Source organism: Topomyia yanbarensis, chromosome 2, assembly GCF_030247195.1.
Source record: "Topomyia yanbarensis strain Yona2022 chromosome 2, ASM3024719v1, whole genome shotgun sequence".
NCBI classification, from domain to species: domain Eukaryota; kingdom Metazoa; phylum Arthropoda; class Insecta; order Diptera; family Culicidae; genus Topomyia; species Topomyia yanbarensis.
In genome coordinates this window covers 283,053,443-283,074,576 of record NC_080671.1, presented here as the reverse complement: position 1 = coordinate 283,074,576, position 21,134 = coordinate 283,053,443, and the positions used below count along the sequence as shown (strand labels likewise).

At 39.4% G+C, this 21,134-nt stretch overlaps 1 protein-coding gene across 4 annotated transcripts in view; it reads left to right on the top strand.

Moving 5' to 3' along the window:
• The window catches only part of LOC131683204 (innexin inx7), a 543,289-nt gene that overhangs the window by 358,741 nt on the left and 163,414 nt on the right, over positions 1-21,134 (top strand). Inside the window, exon 4 of one of the 4 annotated variants that reach the window (XM_058965041.1) lies at positions 18,835-19,580. The exons of 1 other annotated variant lie outside the window; for it this stretch is intronic. In XM_058965041.1, coding sequence (XP_058821024.1) covers positions 18,835-19,096 — 262 coding nt within the window. In that variant the 3' untranslated portion in view covers positions 19,097-19,580. Of the gene's footprint in view, positions 1-18,834; positions 19,581-21,134 lie in introns of those variants that run through there. 2 more of the 4 variants (XM_058965044.1, XM_058965042.1) reach the window with 2 other exon arrangements.

Genomic DNA, 21,134 nt, shown 5'->3' with positions numbered 1-21,134 from the left:
TTTTACCTTGTGCACATCCAAACTACACCAAAGTTTATGAGGAGTGGAGTATTCTGCATACACTATTTAACTACTGTCCAGACCTAACACTGAGAGATTCCACACACATAATATGCATATGTACAAAATTGTACTGAAAATATCAATTGTATTAATCACGCACAAACATTTGATGTGAAACCTGGTATTAAACAAATCTCTACGACGCAAACTATCATAATTTTGATGTCCACCACATGAATTTCAATAGTTTTCACGTGATATGTATGTGTGGCAGATAATTTTCATGTGCTGCTAGAAATTACAAAAAATTATCCGTGAAATTGGCAGATTCAGTATAACGAATTTTATCAGTGTAAAGTTTTCGACTGTTGTTGTTATGAAATGAAAGAGTTTGTTTACACTCCACAAGAAAATAAAAAATCAACAAATTTCAGTGCAGGCAAAGACAATTTGTGCATTCTAGCTAGTAAAAAAACAATCAACCAAAAATAGCCATTGTTTTACTGGCTAAAAGAAACAAAAATGGTTAGTTTCTATGAAATGACGCTGGAGGATTATTTTTCGTGCTTTTTTTATTTGGCCCATTTTACAGGCATATACCGGAATCAAAACAATGATGTTCCTACCACTGATACCAGCGACAATCCTAATCTAGTGTTCTGTATCTACTCTTTCAACCCAACCAGCGATTGTACAAAATTTCCAACAAAAACCTATCATAACATAAATTGATCTGAATCAGCATATACCTTCATATTTTTTAAATTTATGGTTTTATTTTCCATCATTTGTAGTTTGCATTCGTTGCATTCAACTAATGTATAAGTCATCGTTTTGAATACAAAGATATTCACTAAATAGTGATAATTCTATATGTATTGAGGATAATTATGCTGGCTATTGTTTGAAGTAGGCAATTTATATTCTTCTTAATGAAAATTAACGATGAAACGTCTACTTGTTCAATAATGAAAAAATAATAAGAATCGGTCAACAAACCATTGAGATATGGCCTTTTGAAGTAAACATTCCGACTTTTATCCATTTTTTTTAATTTACACATTATATTTAACGTTTGGTAGACAACCCTATTTTCATATTTTTTCAGTATACCATATAAATAACACCTTTTGTACATTATATTTATGTAATTGAATGGTCAGGTTTTGCTTTAAAAACCGCGGCACGTATAAACGATCTAAATAGTCAATGGACAAACATGGATTCACACTTGAAGTCTGGTAGAAAACCCATCTATGACCGCATACCACATCCAAACCGTTATAAATTTCGATTCCGTCAATGAAATATTTTCAAACTTGCAGGAGATATACTCGATTACTATATCTTTCGAATGCCATGTACTAAATAAGTATACAAAAAAAAATTTGTTTGTAGAGATAGGACCAAACCCGTGGGTGTTTGCTGGTAGCCTTATCAAACGTGTCATAAAACTTCAAATTGCAATTTCTCTCGAATCCCTCGATGGATCATTTTGAAATTCACTGAGAAGATGCTTGGATACTGTATCTTTCGAATGCCGTATGACAAATTTATGGTCATTTTTTGTTAATAACGGTTTTAGGAACACCGTGTTTCAAATGTATACATTACAATTTTATTATACATGACTTGACAACTATATACAAGAAAAGAAATCAATATTCGAGTTCTAAAATTTTGCAAAAGAAAAACCAGCCAAGGTAATATTGAATTGAAAAACCTGTTTTAATCCACCTAGAGGTGCAATTGTGCCTTTCTCATTTCTCCAAACTATGATTTAATAGCTGGTTCGTACAATATAACATTATGGAAATGTCTTTCATTCTTATTACACTTGGTAAGTATATATAAGAGCACCTTTTTGCATTCATCGCGGTATCGGTTTGAATCGGAGTTTTCTATGTGATCGCCGTAACTTCGGAGCCGGAAGTCGGATGGAGATGGAATTTAATATCAGTTTCAGGGGGCGCAACACCTTTCATTTGAGACTAAGTTGATCAAATCGGTGTAGCCATTTTCGAAAAATTAATATAACCGTTATTCAGAATTTGGATGCTTCCGTATCCGTCGATGGTGGCCAGTGTGGCCAAAGAGACTTTGAATGACAGTTGGTGACCTAGATCTACAAATTCAACAGTTGTGTTTACATTTTGGAAAAAAATTTCACCTTTTTACATTCATCGCAGAATTCGTTAGAATCGGGATTTGCTACGTGATCGTACGTATCACCCTGTAATTCAGAAACCAGAACTCGGATCCACACAAAATTCAACAGCAGCTAATGGACCATTCATTTAAAATCAAGTTTGTCAAAATCGGTTCAGAAAATTCCGCGAACCGATGTGGACAAATCAACAAATTTTGTTTTGTAACCATACTCTTCAACTCCACATAACAGTTTTTGCAACCGGCCGAGACGGTTGTGCCTCCAGGTGGAAGGTTTTGTTCTCGAGAGAGTGACGGAGTGCGAGACGCTGTATGCGTTTTTGTGGGAGAGAGAGAGACCAGTTTGTTAAGTGTGAGTCGACAGTTGATACGTCGGAGGCGTGGTCAACGACATCCTCGGTGTTTTGACAGCAAACCGCGGGTAGACGAATTTGCCTACCGCGGTGGCAGAAATCGACAGTGATCGTGCCTGTACACACAGAAAAAATATATTGTATTGGTGTCGTCGGGCAATTCTAATCGACGAGAGGGGAAGCGTCACAGGTAGACTCATTTGCTCTATTCGTCTACCGCAGAAGTGGTACGACGAATAAGGAAAACAAGTGGCACCGAAAAGTGCCGCATCGACAGTGGGATTTTCGCAGCAAGCCACAGGTAGCCACATTTGTTTACCGCGGCGGTGGAAACGGAGAGAGCGCGCTTGTGGTGGTGATACCGACGAGCAGCTTAACCGGAGAGAGTTTTGAAGTGTTGCAGGTAGGCCTATTTCTCTACTGAAGAAGCAACGCGACGAAGAAGGACAGCAAGTGTCACATTGTCAAACAACGGGCACCGAGTTTACAACGTAACACATGAGGTGTGTTCTACAGGTATAACAGGTATATTATTCATTCGAATTATTCGATTCTGTAATCCAACAGGTGATATAGACCCAAGTTCAATCGAATTCTGTTCTGCTCGTAACACTTGTTCCGCCATTTTGCACGATAATACGACGTTTTTTTGAGGGGTATGCAATCCTCCACCTCCGTGTTTCTTTATTTCAATTAATCTAGAGTAGTCTATTTACTCTGTTTGCAAACCACTTAAACACCCACCGCATTTAACTGACGTATATAATTTTCGCTCCACGTACCCAGCTACAACTATATCTATATCGATTTGATCAAGGTCAGTGAGTTTGAAATCATCAAGTAGCCATTCTTCGAAAACATTTACATTATCATCATTATGGGCACAAGTCTTAATGGCACTGGAAACAGTAAAAATTGCAAATTCGGAACAGTCTTGCATTGTTGAATTCCCGTTGCGCGTAAGTTTAAGTTCTCTGTTAACTAGTAGTGCTCTAAAACTATATGCAAACTGTTTGGTTGTAGGATTATCGTTGAACCCACCTCTGGCTCGGATCAACGAAAAAGTTTGCTCAATATGATTTTGCGACATTTTATAAGTCAATAAGTATTCTATTGGACTCCGCTTGTTATAAATATATTCAAAATAAAGAACGTTTACTGACTCAATATCAACTAGAAACCCAAGGAAACCAGTATAGTTCGCTGAGTCCAATATAAATTTCTTGGATCCATTATCGTCGATCGATAACTGAGCAATATATGTGTTGAAGAGCAATATGGGCGACGAAACTCACACCCAAATTTGGATTTTGAGTTTAGTATATCAAATAAGTTATTGAATGTTCGTAGGAAATCAACAGTTGCCTGCGCCCCTTGAAATTCATCAACATTTCGCTCCATTAAGTATTCCAGTGCATTCGCAACACTGTTACTAAATAATTGTATTGCCAACTTCGACTTCATTTTGTTTTTGGCAAATTGTATGTGTTCCTTCCGTAGCTTATTTCCGATGTGCAAACCTTTACGCAGTTCATATTCTTCCAATGCAACTAAATAATCGAATTTTATTAAACGACCTCTATCGTCGTAAAAAATTTGTTTAGCAGCAAATGTATTACGTACTAGTTTTAGCATATGCACTGCATCCATGATGATGCATACATTTCCAATCCCACTGGGGTGAGGGAACGTAGATCGCATATTTTGTTCTTTAAGAACTGCTCCTAACAGCTCCATGCATCGCAAATTAGTTCGCGTACCATCGAAGGTAAGAGAAGGCACGATAATTTTGTGATCATGCAAGGCCATCAAAACTTGTGAAATCAGGACATTTTTGTTCTCAGCAGACAGACCAGATGTGAAGTGGTAGGATATGGGACATTTGAAGTGGTCGTTGATCGCGGTTACAATAAATGTCAACGCATCTGATGCTAATGCATGTTTCGTTCCAATGTCAAAGCCAACATCCACATAACCTCCAGTTGATCCATCATGGTTAGTGAAACACTGTTTTCGAATTGACATCTCGTCCATCACCAAATTTCCGTACAACTTTCCTCCGAATGATTCTGCTCTTTTTACTTTACGATCGACAATCTCCAAAGCAGTCTCTGAGATTCCAGGGCCACATTTCACTACTTTATACCATCGAGAAATAGTGGATATATCGGGAAGATCATTTCCAGTGCACAATTGTTGCTTTGTGAATTCATATGCTGCTGGAGAATGGAAATGTAGACCCATAGCGAACGATCTGATATCCTCAGAGTAAACTTTCCCATCTTTGGTATTTGTTACCATTCTGTACAAAACTTTTGATTTGTGGTTCTTTATCATCTAGAATAAATATTGTTATTACCTAGCGCACTACTATATTTGGTTGAAGAATCTACTTGTAAACACTGATCACCTGAAGCATTCGATATAAGTTGCTGGCGAGCTGTATCTAACTCTGTCTGTAGCTTTTTAATTTGTAGTTTGTACCGTTTCTCCATTTTTTCTTTCGAGGTTCTCATTGCACGTAACTTTTCTGATGCCACTTCAAAGCACTCCTTTGATCGCTCTGGATTGTAGAAGTCAGCTTCTTGCGCATCACTAGGATAACGAATTTTTTTCGGTTGTGTTTTATTTTTGTCGTTTTGATTCTCATACTCAACAGCAGCTCTAAAATAATGCAGAAGAATGTTTATTTTTTCATTATTGAATTAAAGCTTCGCGCACCGTTTTGAACTACGATCAGCTGGATTCGACCTAAACGTGATAGAATATAATTATTGTAACAGACTTTAATTTTTTTTATCTTAATAATACTTGCCACACGGGAGATTCTCGGGTTCCCATTTGCTGGTTAGACACGTTTGACAACACCAATCTTTCCACGTGAACATTTGCGGTGATGGGAAATTCCTCCGTGAATTCTTGTTCAGCACACATTTGTCTATCTTTGGCACTAGACATCAGGGGGGGTTTACAAGTAACATCTGTAGGATTTGTGTTGAGCGCTTCCCGCTTATGATGAATTTGATTTCTAGAATAATATAAAATGTTGGCGTTGAAATCATAAGTCACTTTACACTTACAAGATTTTATCTTCAATCACGCAGGGAACGGCAGTACAATGAAGATATTTCCTGTTTCCGGTATGTATAAAATCGTTATCCCGAAAATGAAGTGAGCAAATGTAAACATTCTTTGCGGCAATCGTTATCCCGTCACCGTAATTTTTAGAACCGATTTCCAAATATTTATTTGCCTTTCATCCTGTGGGATTCTATAAAATGAAAGGACCAAACTTGCATAACTATTTTATCTATATATTAAATAATTCTCACCTGTGGAACGATACTGCACGACTAGCTCGTTCATCGTCAATACCGCAACTGTTTACACAACATTTACGTCTTCTGCTCATAAATATTGATGAATACAAATGTTTTCTGTTTTACCTTGTGCACATCCAAACTACACCAAAGTTTATGAGGAGTGGAGTATTCTGCATACACTATTTAACTACTGTCCAGACCTAACACTGAGAGATTCCACACACATAATATGCATATGTACAAAATTGTACTAAAAATATCAATTGTATTAATCACGCACAAACATTTGATGTGAAACCTGGTATTAAACAAATCTCTACGACGCAAACTATCATAATTTTGATGTCCACCACATGAATTTCAATAGTTTTCACGTGATATGTATGTGTGGCAGATAATTTTCATGTGCTGCTAGAAATTACAAAAAATTATCCGTGAAATTGGCAGATTCAGTATAACGAATTTTATCAGTGTAAAGTTTTCGACTGTTGTTGTTATGAAATGAAAGAGTTTGTTTACACTCCACAAGAAAATAAAAAATCAACAAATTTCAGTGCAGGCAAAGACAATTTGTGCATTCTAGCTAGTAAAAAAACAATCAACCAAAAATAGCCATTGTTTTACTGGCTAAAAGAAACAAAAATGGTTAGTTTCTATGAAATGACGCTGGAGGATTATTTTTCGTGCTTTTTTTATTTGGCCCATTTTACAGGCATATACCGGAATCAAAACAATGATGTTCCTACCACTGATACCAGCGACAATCCTAATCTAGTGTTCTGTATCTACTCTTTCAACCCAACCAGCGATTGTACAAAATTTCCAACAAAAACCTATCATAACATAAATTGATCTGAATCAGCATATACCTTCATATTTTTTAAATTTATGGTTTTATTTTCCATCATTTGTAGTTTGCATTCGTTGCATTCAACTAATGTATAAGTCATCGTTTTGAATACAAAGATATTCACTAAATAGTGATAATTTTATATGTATTGAGGATAATTATGCTGGCTATTGTTTGAAGTAGGCAATTTATATTCTTCTTAATGAAAATTAACGATGAAACGTCTACTTGTTCAATAATGAAAAAATAATAAGAATCGGTCAACAAACCATTGAGATATGGCCTTTTGAAGTAAACATTCCGACTTTTATCCATTTTTTTTAATTTACACATTATATTTAACGTTTGGTAGACAACCCTATTTTCATATTTTTTCAGTATACCATATAAATAACACCTTTTGTACATTATATTTATGTAATTGAATGGTCAGGTTTTGCTTTAAAAACCGCGGCACGTATAAACGATCTAAATAGTCAATGGACAAACATCGATTCACACTTGAAGTCTGGTAGAAAACCCATCTATGACCGCATACCACATCCAAACCGTTATAAATTTCGATTCCGTCAATGAAATATTTTCAAACTTGCAGGAGATATACTCGATTACTATATCTTTCGAATGCCATGTACTAAATAAGTATACAAAAAAAAATTTGTTTGTAGAGATAGGACCAAACCCGTGGGTGTTTGCTGGTAGCCTTATCAAACGTGTCATAAAACTTCAAATTGCAATTTCTCTCGAATCCCTCGATGGATCATTTTGAAATTCACTGAGAAGATGCTTGGATACTGTATCTTTCGAATGCCGTATGACAAATTTATGGTCATTTTTTGTTAATAACGGTTTTAGGAACACCGTGTTTCAAATGTATACATTACAATTTTATTATACATGACTTGACAACTATATACAAGAAAAGAAATCAATATTCGAGTTCTAAAATTTTGCAAAAGAAAAACCAGCCAAGGTAATATTGAATTGAAAAACCTGTTTTAATCCACCTAGAGGTGCAATTGTGCCTTTCTCATTTCTCCAAACTATGATTTAATAGCTGGTTCGTACAATATAACATTATGGAAATGTCTTTCATTCTTATTACACTTGGTAAGTATATATAAGAGCACCTTTTTGCATTCATCGCGGTATCGGTTTGAATCGGAGTTTTCTATGTGATCGCCGTAACTTCGGAGCCGGAAGTCGGATGGAGATGGAATTTAATATCAGTTTCAGGGGGCGCAACACCTTTCATTTGAGACTAAGTTGATCAAATCGGTGTAGCCATTTTCGAAAAATTAATATAACCGTTATTCAGAATTTGGATGCTTCCGTATCCGTCGATGGTGGCCAGTGTGGCCAAAGAGACTTTGAATGACAGTTGGTGACCTAGATCTACAAATTCAACAGTTGTGTTTACATTTTGGAAAAAAAATTCACCTTTTTACATTCATCGCAGAATTCGTTAGAATCGGGATTTGCTACGTGATCGTACGTATCACCCTGTAATTCAGAAACCAGAACTCGGATCCACACAAAATTCAACAGCAGCTAATGGACCATTCATTTAAAATCAAGTTTGTCAAAATCGGTTCAGAAAATTCCGCGAACCGATGTGGACAAATCAACAAATTTTGTTTTGTAACCATACTCTTCAACTCCACATAACAGTTTTTGCAACCGGCCGAGACGGTTGTGCCTCCAGGTGGAAGGTTTTGTTCTCGAGAGAGTGACGGAGTGCGAGACGCTGTATGCGTTTTTGTGGGAGAGAGAGAGACCAGTTTGTTAAGTGTGAGTCGACAGTTGATACGTCGGAGGCGTGGTCAACGACATCCTCGGTGTTTTGACAGCAAACCGCGGGTAGACGAATTTGCCTACCGCGGTGGCAGAAATCGACAGTGATCGTGCCTGTACACACAGAAAAAATATATTGTATTGGTGTCGTCGGGCAATTCTAATCGACGAGAGGGGAAGCGTCACAGGTAGACTCATTTGCTCTATTCGTCTACCGCAGAAGTGGTACGACGAATAAGGAAAACAAGTGGCACCGAAAAGTGCCGCATCGACAGTGGGATTTTCGCAGCAAGCCACAGGTAGCCACATTTGTTTACCGCGGCGGTGGAAACGGAGAGAGCGCGCTTGTGGTGGTGATACCGACGAGCAGCTTAACCGGAGAGAGTTTTGAAGTGTTGCAGGTAGGCCTATTTCTCTACTGAAGAAGCAACGCGACGAAGAAGGACAGCAAGTGTCACATTGTCAAACAACGGGCACCGAGTTTACAACGTAACACATGAGGTGTGTTCTACAGGTATAACAGGTATATTTTTCATTCCTTTTTGTGATAGTTTTTCTTCCTAGGTAAAATGGATGAAGAGATGGGAGAACGAGTAACAGACCCTCCCCCTAAACCTTATGCTGAAAATGTAAATCCGACTAGAATTAAAATTTACCCAGAGTCGTCAACGGGACCATGGATTGTATTTATTAGGCGTAAAGTAAAGGCGCTAAATATTATTCAAATTTCTAAAGATTTGACTTCGCGATTCTCGGATGTAAAAGAGATCGTCAAAGTCAATAAAGATAAAATACGCATTGTCGTTGGTAGTCTCAAACAAGCCAATGCAATTGCTTCTTGCGAGCTTTTTACGCGTGAGTATAGAGCGTATATTCCTTCAAAGGAAATTGAAATTGATGGGGTCATCACAGAATCGAGTTTGACTGTTGATGACATAATTAAGCATGGGGTTGGTCGTTTCAAAGACACCATACTTAAAGACGTAAAAATACTTGAATGCAAGCAATTGCATTCAGTATCACACGAAGGAGATAAAAAAGTTTATCGACTGTCTGACTCATTTCGAGTGACTTTCGCTGGGTCTGCGCTGCCCAACTATGTCATTATCGATAAGATTCGTCTCCCTGTTCGCCTTTTTATTCCTCGTGTAATGAATTGCCTTAATTGCAAACAGCTTGGCCACACAGCCACTTACTGTTCCAATAAGGCACGGTGTGGCAAATGTGGGGGTTCTCATCAAGAGGATATATGCAGTGAAAATTCAGAAAAATGTTTAATGTGCGGAGAAAACTCACATGAGCTCCCTGCATGCCCCATTTATAAATTGCGTGAGGATAAAATTAAACGATCCTTGAAGGAGAGGTCTAAGCGCTCCTATGCAGAAATGTTGAAAAATGCTACCCCTAAACCCATCTTCTTAGAAAACACTTACACATCTCTATTTTCGGAACAGTCTGACTCTGACGGAGCGTGCGAAGGTACATCATTTGTTTTACCCGGAAATTCCAGAAAAAGAAAACAGTCTTCTTTTCCCAAGCTGCCAAGAAAGGGCCTTAAAATTTCTCCACCAATAGATAAACTGCGCCCAAAACCGAAAAATTCCGATTCAAAACCGAAATCAATTCCGCCCGGTTTTGGGAACGTACAATCCAAACAGAACACCATTACTGGAAATAATAAAATTTCGACTTCCTCTGAGCCTCAGCCGGGGGTAGGATTATTGAAATTTTCTGAAATTGTTGATTGGATTTTTAAAGCATTCAATATTTCTGAACCACTAAAGAGTATACTTTCAGCTTTCCTCCCAACAATTAGAACATTTTTAGAGCAGCTGATTGCTCAATGGCCCATCCTTGCAGCGATTGTATCTTTCAATGGGTAATTCACCTCCTCCAATGAAAGATTCCATCACTGTTTTACAGTGGAATTGCAGAAGTATCATACCTAAAATTGATTCCTTAAAAATTTTACTGCATAATTTAAAATGCGATGCTTTTGCTCTATGTGAAACATGGCTTACCTCAAACATTAATTTCAACTTAAATGAATTCAACATTATTCGCCTAGACCGAGACACCCCGTATGGAGGAGTGCTTCTAGGAATTAAAAAGTGCTATTCTTTCTATAGAATTAACATCCCCTTGTTTGCGGGCATTGAGGCTGTAGCAGTCCAAACGAACATTAAAGGCAAAGACATGTCTATCGCTTCTATATATATACCTCCCAAAGTTCAAATTGGACAACGTCAAATTTTTGAGGTAGTGGAATCCATGGCTGCTCCGCGTCTGATACTGGGAGACTTCAACTCGCACGGAGTATTGTGGGGTTCCCTCTACAATGATAATCGATCCTCTTTGATATACAATGTATGTGACGAATTTAATATGACAGTTTTAAATACTGGCGAAACAACACGCATCCCCAGACCTCCTGCACGTCCAAGTGCATTAGATCTATCTCTGTGCTCGACATCACTTCGGTTAGATTGCACGTGGAAGGTTGTACCTGATCCTCACGGTAGCGATCATTTGCCAATCGTTGTTTCAATTAACAGTGAATTAGGCCTTACGAATTCAATCAATGTTCCTTATGACTTAACACGAAATATTGATTGGAAAACATACGAAACATTAATTTCCACTTCTCTTGCTTCGACAGAAGAGCTACCCCCTACCGAAGAATATGAATTCTTAGCGGGTTTAATTATTGAAGCAGCAGAACAAGCCCAAACGAAATGCAATCCTGGAATGACAATAAATAGACGGCCCCCTAATCCTTGGTGGGACAAAGAGTGCTCTGATGCATATGAAGCTAAACAAGTTGCCTACAAAGAAATTATGAAACAGAAAGGGGGTATACGTGAGAACTTTGAAAATTATTTCATTTTGCAAAACAAATTTGACAGTATACGTCGTGCCAAAAAATCTAGTTATTGGAGACACTTCGTTAATGGCTTGTCAAGAGAAACATCAATGAGTACTCTTTGGAACACAGCCAGAAGAATGAGGAATCGAAACGTGACTAATGAAAGCGAAGATTTTGCCAAGAAAATTTGTCCCGATTCTGCTCCTGCGCAGAAAATCACTCGCAATGCTCCCACAAGTAACGATTTCATAGATTCGCCTTTGACAATGATGGAATTCTCAATTGCACTCCTCTCATGCAACAATAATGCTCCGGGACTAGACAGAATTAAATTCAACTTGGTGAAGAATCTGCCTGACCTAGCAAAAAGACGCTTGTTGAATTTATTCAATAAGCTTCTTGAGCAGAACATTGTCCCGCACGACTGGAGACAAGTGAGAGTTATCGCTATTCCAAAACCGGGAAAGCCAGCCTCCGACCATAACTCGTATCGACCGATTGCAATGCTATCCTGCATCAGGAAATTGTTGGAAAAAATTATCCTACGACGTCTCGACAATTGGGTTGAGGCGAACGGCTTGCTATCAGATACCCAGTTTGGTTTTCGGAGGGGAAAGGGAACGAATGATTGTCTGGCGCTACTTTCGTCAGAAATCCAACTCGCTTACGCAAAAAAAGAACAAATGGCGTCTGTGTTCTTAGACATAAAAGGAGCATTCGACTCAGTCTCCATTGATGTTCTCTCGGAGAAGCTACATCAATGTGGTCTTTCACCGATATTAAATAATTATTTATACAATTTATTGTCAGAAAAGCACATGCATTTTTCATATGGCGATTTGGCGACATTCAGAATAAGTTACATGGGCCTCCCACAAGGCTCTTGTCTAAGCCCCCTTCTCTATGATTTTTACGTGAATGACATTGATAATTGTATTGTCAGCCCATGCACTTTAAGACAACTTGCAGATGATGGGGTGGTTTCTGCCACAGGACCAAAAGCTATAAATTTACAACAACCATTGCAAGATAGCTTGGATAATTTATCAATTTGGGCTTTAAAGCTGGGCATCGATTTCTCTACGGAGAAAACAGAGTTGGTCGTTTTCTCAAGGAAGCGTGATCCAGCTCAGCTTCAGCTTCAGTTGGTTGGTAGAACGATAGCCCAAGTCCTGACTTTTAAATACCTTGGAATTTGGTTCGATTCTAAAGGCACATGGGGAGGCCACATTAGGTATCTAATAACGAAATGCCAACAAAGGATAAATTTTCTGCGAACAATAACTGGATCATGGTGGGGTTCTCATCCAAGTGACATGATAAGATTGTATCAAACAACAATACTTTCAGTAATGGAATATGGGTGCATCTGTTTCCGTTCAGCAGCGAACACTCACATTATTAAACTGGAACGGATACAGTATCGCTGTTTACGAATTGCCTTAGGTTGCATGCATTCGACCCATACAATGAGTCTTGAAGTACTAGCGGGAGTTCTTCCTTTAAAAGACCGATTCTGGGATCTCTCTTCTCGTTTACTTATTCGATGTGAGGTTATGAACCCACTGGTAATTGAAAATTTTGAAAGACTTGTCGAGCTTCAACCCCAAACCAGATTCATGACAGTGTATTTCAATCACATGTCACAAGAAATAACGCCTGCTAGGTATGTTCCCACATACGTCAATATACTAGATATTCCTGATTCCACTTTATTCTTTGACACGTCCATGCAAGCAGAGATTCGTGGAATTCCGGATCATCTACGCTCGCGGGAGATCCCTAAGATATTCACAAGTAAATATCAACACATAGACTGCCTTAAAATGTTTTACACTGATGGGTCACGAATCAGTGAGGCCACTGGTTTCGGTATTTTCAACAATAATTTTTCAATTTCTCTCAAACTTGCAGAACCCGCCTCTGTTTATATAGCGGAACTAGCAGCAGTTCACTATAGTTTTCAAATAATTAATACTTTACCCCCGAACCATTACTTTATCCTCACTGATAGTCTCAGCACAATTGCAGCTCTACGCTCAAAGAGGATTGATAATCACGATCCATTCTTTTTGGGGAAGATACGAGAATCTCTGAGTAACCTGACAAGAAAATGTTATAAATTTACCCTAGTGTGGCTCCCCGCCCATTGCTCTATTGCGGGAAATGAGAAAGCTGATAATTTAGCCAAGATTGGTGCACTAGATGGTGAAATATATGAAAGACCCATCGCTTACAATGAATTTTATAGCGCTTCTCGACAGAGGACACTTGCTAGTTGGCAAACATCTTGGGACAATGGAGATATGGGACGATGGCTACACTCAATTATCCCTAAAGTATCAACGAAGGCATGGTTCAAAGGATTGGATGTAAGTCGAGACTTCATCCGTGTGATGTCTAGGCTCATGTCCAATCATTATACTTTAGATGCGCATCTCCGTCGTATTGGGCTCGCTGAGGGTAATCATTGTGCTTGTGGAGAAGGTTACCATGACATTGAGCATGTTGTTTGGTCCTGCACTGAATATCGTGAAGCCAGATCACAATTAGTAGATTCTTTACAAGTCCGAGGAAGACCAATCCATGTTCCTGTTAGAGACATCCTGGCGTATCGCGATCCTCTATACATGGAACTTATCTATCATTTTCTAAAAACAGCGTCTGTCAAAATTTAATTAAATTCATCTCCTCATACTCTCATCCAAGGCTAATCATTCACCAATTAAAGTGTCCTAGAATATTTAGTTTTTAAATTTAGACAATAACAGAAAAAAAAGTAAATAAATACACCCGAAAATACTAGATCATTATGAAATACAACAATGTAAGGAAAAAAGCAAACAATAAAGTGATTTCAGTGTTAGTTTTAGACAAAGTACTAGTATAGTTAAAATTAGTCTTAAGGATTTTTGTAACGTGCTATGTAAAAAAAAGAAACTGGCGTAAAAAGCTTTTGCAAATGCCGTGTCAAATAAACGTATGGAAAAAAAAATACTCTTCAACTCGTAATCCGGAACAAGATGTCGGTTGAAAATGAAATTCAATAGCAACCAATGGGAATATTATACCTTTCATTTGAATCTTAGTTTGTAAAAATCGGTTCAGCCATCTCCGAGAAACCGCTAGCGAATGACGGATCTCAATAGTAGCATGTCTGTAATAACATACGTACATGGAACTATTGAGAACCAGAGCTACAGGTCCAAAGCCCTGGTAAAGGAGGATGGTTGTGATGATCTGGGCCGAGATCACCACGTAAAGCAAGGTAGGGCATAACCCCAATTCCAAGGCGTGAAGCGACCCGTGCCGAGGGATGAGTGATCGAGGGGGTGAAAAAGATGCTCGATCGTTAACGGAGCCTGTGGGGTACCTGGGCAACCCCCACAGGAAGCGTCCCTTACCACGTTAATGCGGAGCTCTGGCGTGGCGGACATTTATTCTCGCGCGACTCGTGGGTACTTACATGGAGAACAAAAATAAAAATAACAAACAGTCGGAGGTGCCAAACCCCTTCGCTAGAGGTGGTTTGGCGAGGTCTCCCCCCGTGGGAAGAGTAGTGGAGCGATGAGTGCTGCATCCGAAAGCACCAGTGACCCCCCAGCAGCGGTAGGAAATAGCCCTACCAATGCATCGGAGGGGCCAATATCTGCGATGCGCAAAGTAGCGAAGCAACTCGATTCTATAATCGACTTCGCTAGCGCAAAGCAGAATATAGCCAAGGAGTTGAAGTTGAGCCTCCTGGAGCTCCGGAAAGCTGTTCGTGTCGCAAGACAGGAACAGCAGGCCTATGCTAAGAGGGTGGAATGTCTTAAACCCTCAGAGAATATCATGGAGATTCATAAACCCAACACACCTGCAAAGTTTCGTTCGAATCGACGATGGTCATATTTTGCGGTCGGCCGGTTTCTCATGGAATCCCTTGAGACACAAAACCCCAAACGATGAACCCATCGGCTTTGCCAGGTGACAATATTTCAACATACCCGCTCAGGTTCCTGGGTAGCCGCGGCCCCGTCAGTGCGGACGCTACACTCTCACCGGAACTGACAGACAACCCACGGCGCCCAGGAATCACCAGAAGAGAGACGCACAAGGGACTTAGCGCCTATTTCTCTATGGATTTTTTTGGACCTAAGGCAAACAAAAATTCAACATACCCACTCTGGTTCCTGGGTAGCCGCGGCCCCGTCATTGCGGACGCTACACTCTCACCGGAACTGACGGACAACCCACGACGCCCAGGAATCACCGGAAGAGAGACGCACAAGGGACTTAGCGCCTATTCCTCTATGGATTTTTTTGGACCTAAGGCAAACTCAAATTTTACTCTGAACACTACACAGAAGCGTAACCACATTTCAAGGGAAATCAAGCAGCTATGATAGAGTATCTTCTACAAATACCTGCAATCTGCACACCCCATCTGAGCGCCACCGACAAATTTAAAATCGCAACTGGGAGCACAACTCCATACAGCAACCTGAAACTTTGGAGACCTCTCATCAAAAGCACAAATGGCTGAACAAGTAATCGTATAACAACAGACACAATGAACCGCACCGCGAACCAGAAGCGCAAAACATTCCAGAGACAAATAGATCCGACTCAGAATCTAGTGATACAACACCATCGAACACATTTGCCATCCAATGGAATCAGCCAACAGTAGTCTGCCTACAAGAAACTAACGCAGAAGAACACAGTACCACAGTTAACTACATCGGAAGATCCTATCACCTTCTATTAGGACCTTGCTCCACTCACGGCAGACAAGGGGTAGGATTCGCGGTTAAGGATGGCACTGCGTTCGTACGAATACAAATAAACACCAACATACAGGCAGTGGCAATACAGCTTCACACGCCGTCGAAACTGACTGTGGCCTCAGTATATCTGCCACCAAGAGACAAAAATGCTGCTGATAACTTAAAACACCTATTGGAAGAACTCCCGAAACCACTTATCCTCTTGGGTGATCTGAACGCCCACCACTCCGCTTGGGGTAGTCGATTGACAAAAACAAAAACTGATGCACAGAAAAGAGGCAATTCGATTCTGGAAACAGTAGTTAATAAAAGCATGGTAGTATTAAATGACGGATCTCACACCCGAGTCGATCCATCCACCGGCAGCACGCACGCGTTAGATGTATCAATCTGTTCAACATCCATGTCAGGCAATTTCATCTGGAAAACACTTCAGATGGCGCAGACAGTGACCACTTCCCCATTAAAATTGATACACCCGGAACATCAGATGAACCAATGCGACGACGAAGATGGATCTACGAAAGAGCAAACTGGGATTTGTACGAAAAACTAATCAGCAGCTCCATTCGTCCCGGCCAGATAATGACAGTCGAAAACTTCACCAGAAAAGTGATAGCCGCCGCCCAAGCTAGTATCCCTCGAACCAGTGGTAAACCAGGACCCAAGGCAATGATCTCGTGGAACGCAGAGGTAGAACAAGCAGTCAAAATTCGAAGAAATAAACTGCGTGCTCTCCGTCGCATTAAGGACGGTGACCCCAACAAAGTAGCAGCTCTCCAGTCTTTCCACGAAGCTCGATCTGCCTGCCGCAAAATCATCTCGGAAGTCAAACAGAAAAGCTGGGAAGATCTAGTACAGAGCATCAACCCCGAGAGCCCCTCAACACAGATATGGAATCGGATTAATCAGCTTCAGAGTAAAAGGCGCTCAAACATGGCCACCCTAAGCCTTCCAAGTGGTATTACCAATAAGGGACCATTCATAAATTACGTAACGCTTTTAGGGGGGGGGGAGGGGGTACAACAAGTTGTGACATGTTGTGACATAGGGGGGAGGGGGAGTTAGCTAGATCGTTACGTAACATGTTTTCGCCGAAGAAAAAAAAAATTTTCTAGGAATTTGTTACGTAACAGGGGAGGGGGGGATGAAGAAATTTGTGACAATTTGTTACATGGGGGGAGGGGGGAGTCAATTTTGGGCAATTTTTGCGTTACGTAATTTATGAATGGTCCCTAATGCGCAGAAAGGTCTTAAAACGGCCCTGGAACTAAAAAGCGGTCTAGTTAAAGAATGTCCAACCAGCGAACCACGACTGTGATGGTAGACAACTCTAATATCCCTTTTTTAACCATTCAAAAAAGAAATACCTTTTCAATGGCGAAGAAATTTTTAGAAACGGCCAGGTAACCGCTGATATATGATTGGTTTAACAGTTATGTACGCACAACAAAAAAAATACCTTCAACAGGCCGACGAGGATACCCGGGTACTCACAAATTGAAATGGTCATAACTATGGCTTTTTAAACCGATTTGGACACTTTTAAATGTTTTGGATTCAGGAACTCGTTCATTGATTCTGTGAAATTGAGCCGGATGAATGGATCTGGTTCTTGGTAATCCGGATTTTCCGGAATAATGTTCCAGTACTAGGGCATGATTTGTGAAATTTAATAATGTCCTAGCAATCCTAGCAATATGAGTATCAAAACTCCTTACTAGAGATGCACCGAATATTCGGTCGACCGAATATTCGGGCCGAATACCAGCCGATTTTGATTTAAGCCGAATATACGGTACGCCGAATAATAAAAACCGACTTTCGGCCGAATATGATAAGTAATGGTCTAATATTCATGAAATATTTAAACGAAACAAAATAAAAGATAATACATAGGTATATACAAAATACTAGAGATGCACCGAATATTCGGTCGACCGAATATTCGGGCCGAATACCAGCCGATTTTAACTTAAGCCGAATACACGGTACGCCAAATAATAAAACATTAAATATACGGTATTCGGCTGAAAGCCGAATAGTACTATTCGGTGCATCTCTACTTCTTACATTGTCTCGAAAGTTATTTATTGTTACGGGACCGTATGGCAATTTGACCTCGGAATGGTCACTCACGGCCCCACGGGAACCTGCTCCGGGAAGTAACCCGATTTATTTTAACCAAGTCTAAAAATGGAAGAGTTTCTGAATCAAAAACACCCAAACGTATCGAAATCGGTTGGGAGTTGTCTTAGCTATTGGCATTTTAGTTTTGTGGGTACCCGGGTACCCTCGTTACGTAGTAAAAAAATTCAGAGGCCCCTCCTCACTCCCCCTTACTATGTCAACAATATTATTAACATCAAGCTTTTGGGTTAATAATATTGCTGGCATAGTAAGGAGGGGCTCCCGATTTTTTTTTTAATTTAGTGAAGTTCTAAGATGTCACAAAGTTTCACTTTCCAGCGATGGAAAAAACATAGGAATTTCATTCATTGAAACCTGAAAAAGTACCCGGATACCGCGTCGGACACATAACGGTTCAGTAAATGGTCCCACTTTTTTTGACCTCTTTGGTGGTCCGCGTAACTAGTTACCCTCTTGATATTCCAAGTGTTAATATACTAAAGCTCGTAGCATCTCACTTACTTTGATTTTGAATTTTCGTCAATTTAATATTTTGTTTGCCTTCATCTCTTTTCAGGTCCATGAGGTTCAATGAATTTGTTTTTTCATTTGCTTATCCTGGAATCCTAATAACTAATGATATGCAAGTGATTACGAAAAGTTTTTCGTTTTCTGATTGGCTTTTTCTATATCACTTAGCAAGAAACATGGATCAACCACTCTTCAAAACACTATTTCGTGGTATTATTCATCGATTTAATGATAGGAGTGACACATTGTCAGCAAAGCTCATGGATGCAGAATTTGCAGCAAGTGTGATAATTGATGAAAAACTATAGATGTAGTCATATATTTTCGTAAGCAACAATAAGTTTGATATTATGCGAGCTTTACCTGCAGAATTCCAGATTATAACAGTTTTTTAGATAACGAGAAAAATGCTAATTCACATAATCTGTTTGCAGTTGAAAATCGAAGAATTGACTTGTGCCTTTCGTTTTTTTCCTATTTGCAGAGTGGGCAACTAAAGCGCATTTTATGTACATGTTAGAGAATCAACTTGCGCATCATCTACACCAGTTGCGCTTTAGTACCTCACGCTGAAAATAGCAGCGAAATCGAAAGGCGCAAGTTCACTATTTCGATTTTCAACTGCAACCAGAATACTATACATCTCAAATAAACACTCACACAGGATGATGATGATGATTGGAACACACCAACAGTACATGGAATACTTCAGGTGCGGTTGATGGTTTGGAACCCTAAACTAAGTTAAAATCACATTATCAAGCGATATCACATTATCGTATAAAGTGAAACAGGAACGAATCCATAAACAATTCCAAACCGAATGAACGGAGCGTATTCTTTCAACGAAAAGAATCATCCATATGAATATGTAACAATCCCAACCACCAACTGACCCCGTGCTCACTGGTATTTCCACGCTTCATTTTTTTTTTTCAAATACGATTTATTTTGTTAATCTATGTAGACTGGCATGGTTACAGATATAGGGTACCGTCAAACGGGGTTACTTGCAACTCTTTCCAACTTCAAAGCGATATAACTAAAAATGCTGAAACTTTAAAATAATTTTCAATATGTACAAGCGCTAATGGGAGTCATTTAGTGAATATCTTTATATTCAAAACGATGACCTAACAATTTCTATGCATTAGTTGAATGCAACGAACAACAAAAAATGGAAAACAAAATCATAAATTCAATACATGTATTCAAAAATATGAAGGTATTTGCTGAGATCGATTTATGTTATGGTACGGTTTTTGTTTTAAGAGTTGTATACAGTCGTGATTAGCTGGTTGGGTTGACAGATGTCAAAAAATTGTCAAAGGGGATGTTATCAGTACAAATGAATCTGTTCATATCTCAAACTATTGTCAGTCTTATTGTCAAAATGAATTTAGCATGAGAATTTAGATTCAGATGCTTTTTTGTTTCGACAAGGGACCAACCAATTTCAATTTCATATATCCACAATTAGTAGTACAAAGCAATTTGTAAGCGTCGGTAGCTTCCTCCAAGAAGGTTACTAGGAATTACGAGTATTTTATTTCGTTTTTATATTTTATACTTATAATTTGTAAAATGTTGAGTGGGCAAATGTTTGTTTCGTGTTTGGTGTTTGTTTCCAGCGATGGAAATACTCGTTGTATGCTACCCGCAAAAATTAAGGATAAGCGTGCCGACACTGAGGTTATTGTTTCAGGGAGTCTCAGTAGCGTTCGTGGCTGGGGATGACCGGTAACTTACACTTTGGCGACCAACAAAAATTGACTTACCATCGTTTTTAAGGGTTCAGCTCGTAAAATTGATTGACTTACAGTCGATTGCTACGTACGTCTCTGGGAAAACATCCAGGCTTTCACTGACTAATAAACATATATATGTGGCGAAATTATTGTATTTTACACAGCAGGTGAAATTTGATTTTGTACCAAAGGGGTTCTTACCACAAGAACGCAGCCAACCATCCAACAGGCTTTCACCTTTGCGCCAAAGAAAACCGACATCGCGGGCGGCCATTGAGGGTGGCGATAAGCGCGAATAGGATGACTAACGTCATAAACCAGCGATGGAAATACTCGTTGTATGCACTGGGCGAGGGCAATGACCTACGGGATAGGGGAATGACCTCTTGGAAAGATCGAAGTGATATATTCGATCACTTACCCGGAAAAACTCAAACCAATCAGTCGCAAAATTATTATAAACCAATAAAATTGAACGATATATTGTGTCCTATAAAGTGTGTGCTGATACCGGGGACAACAGGTAAGGTCATTCTCCATCCCCCATTATACCCAAATGTGCCCTCGCCAGATAACTTATGCACCATTGCGAACCCCC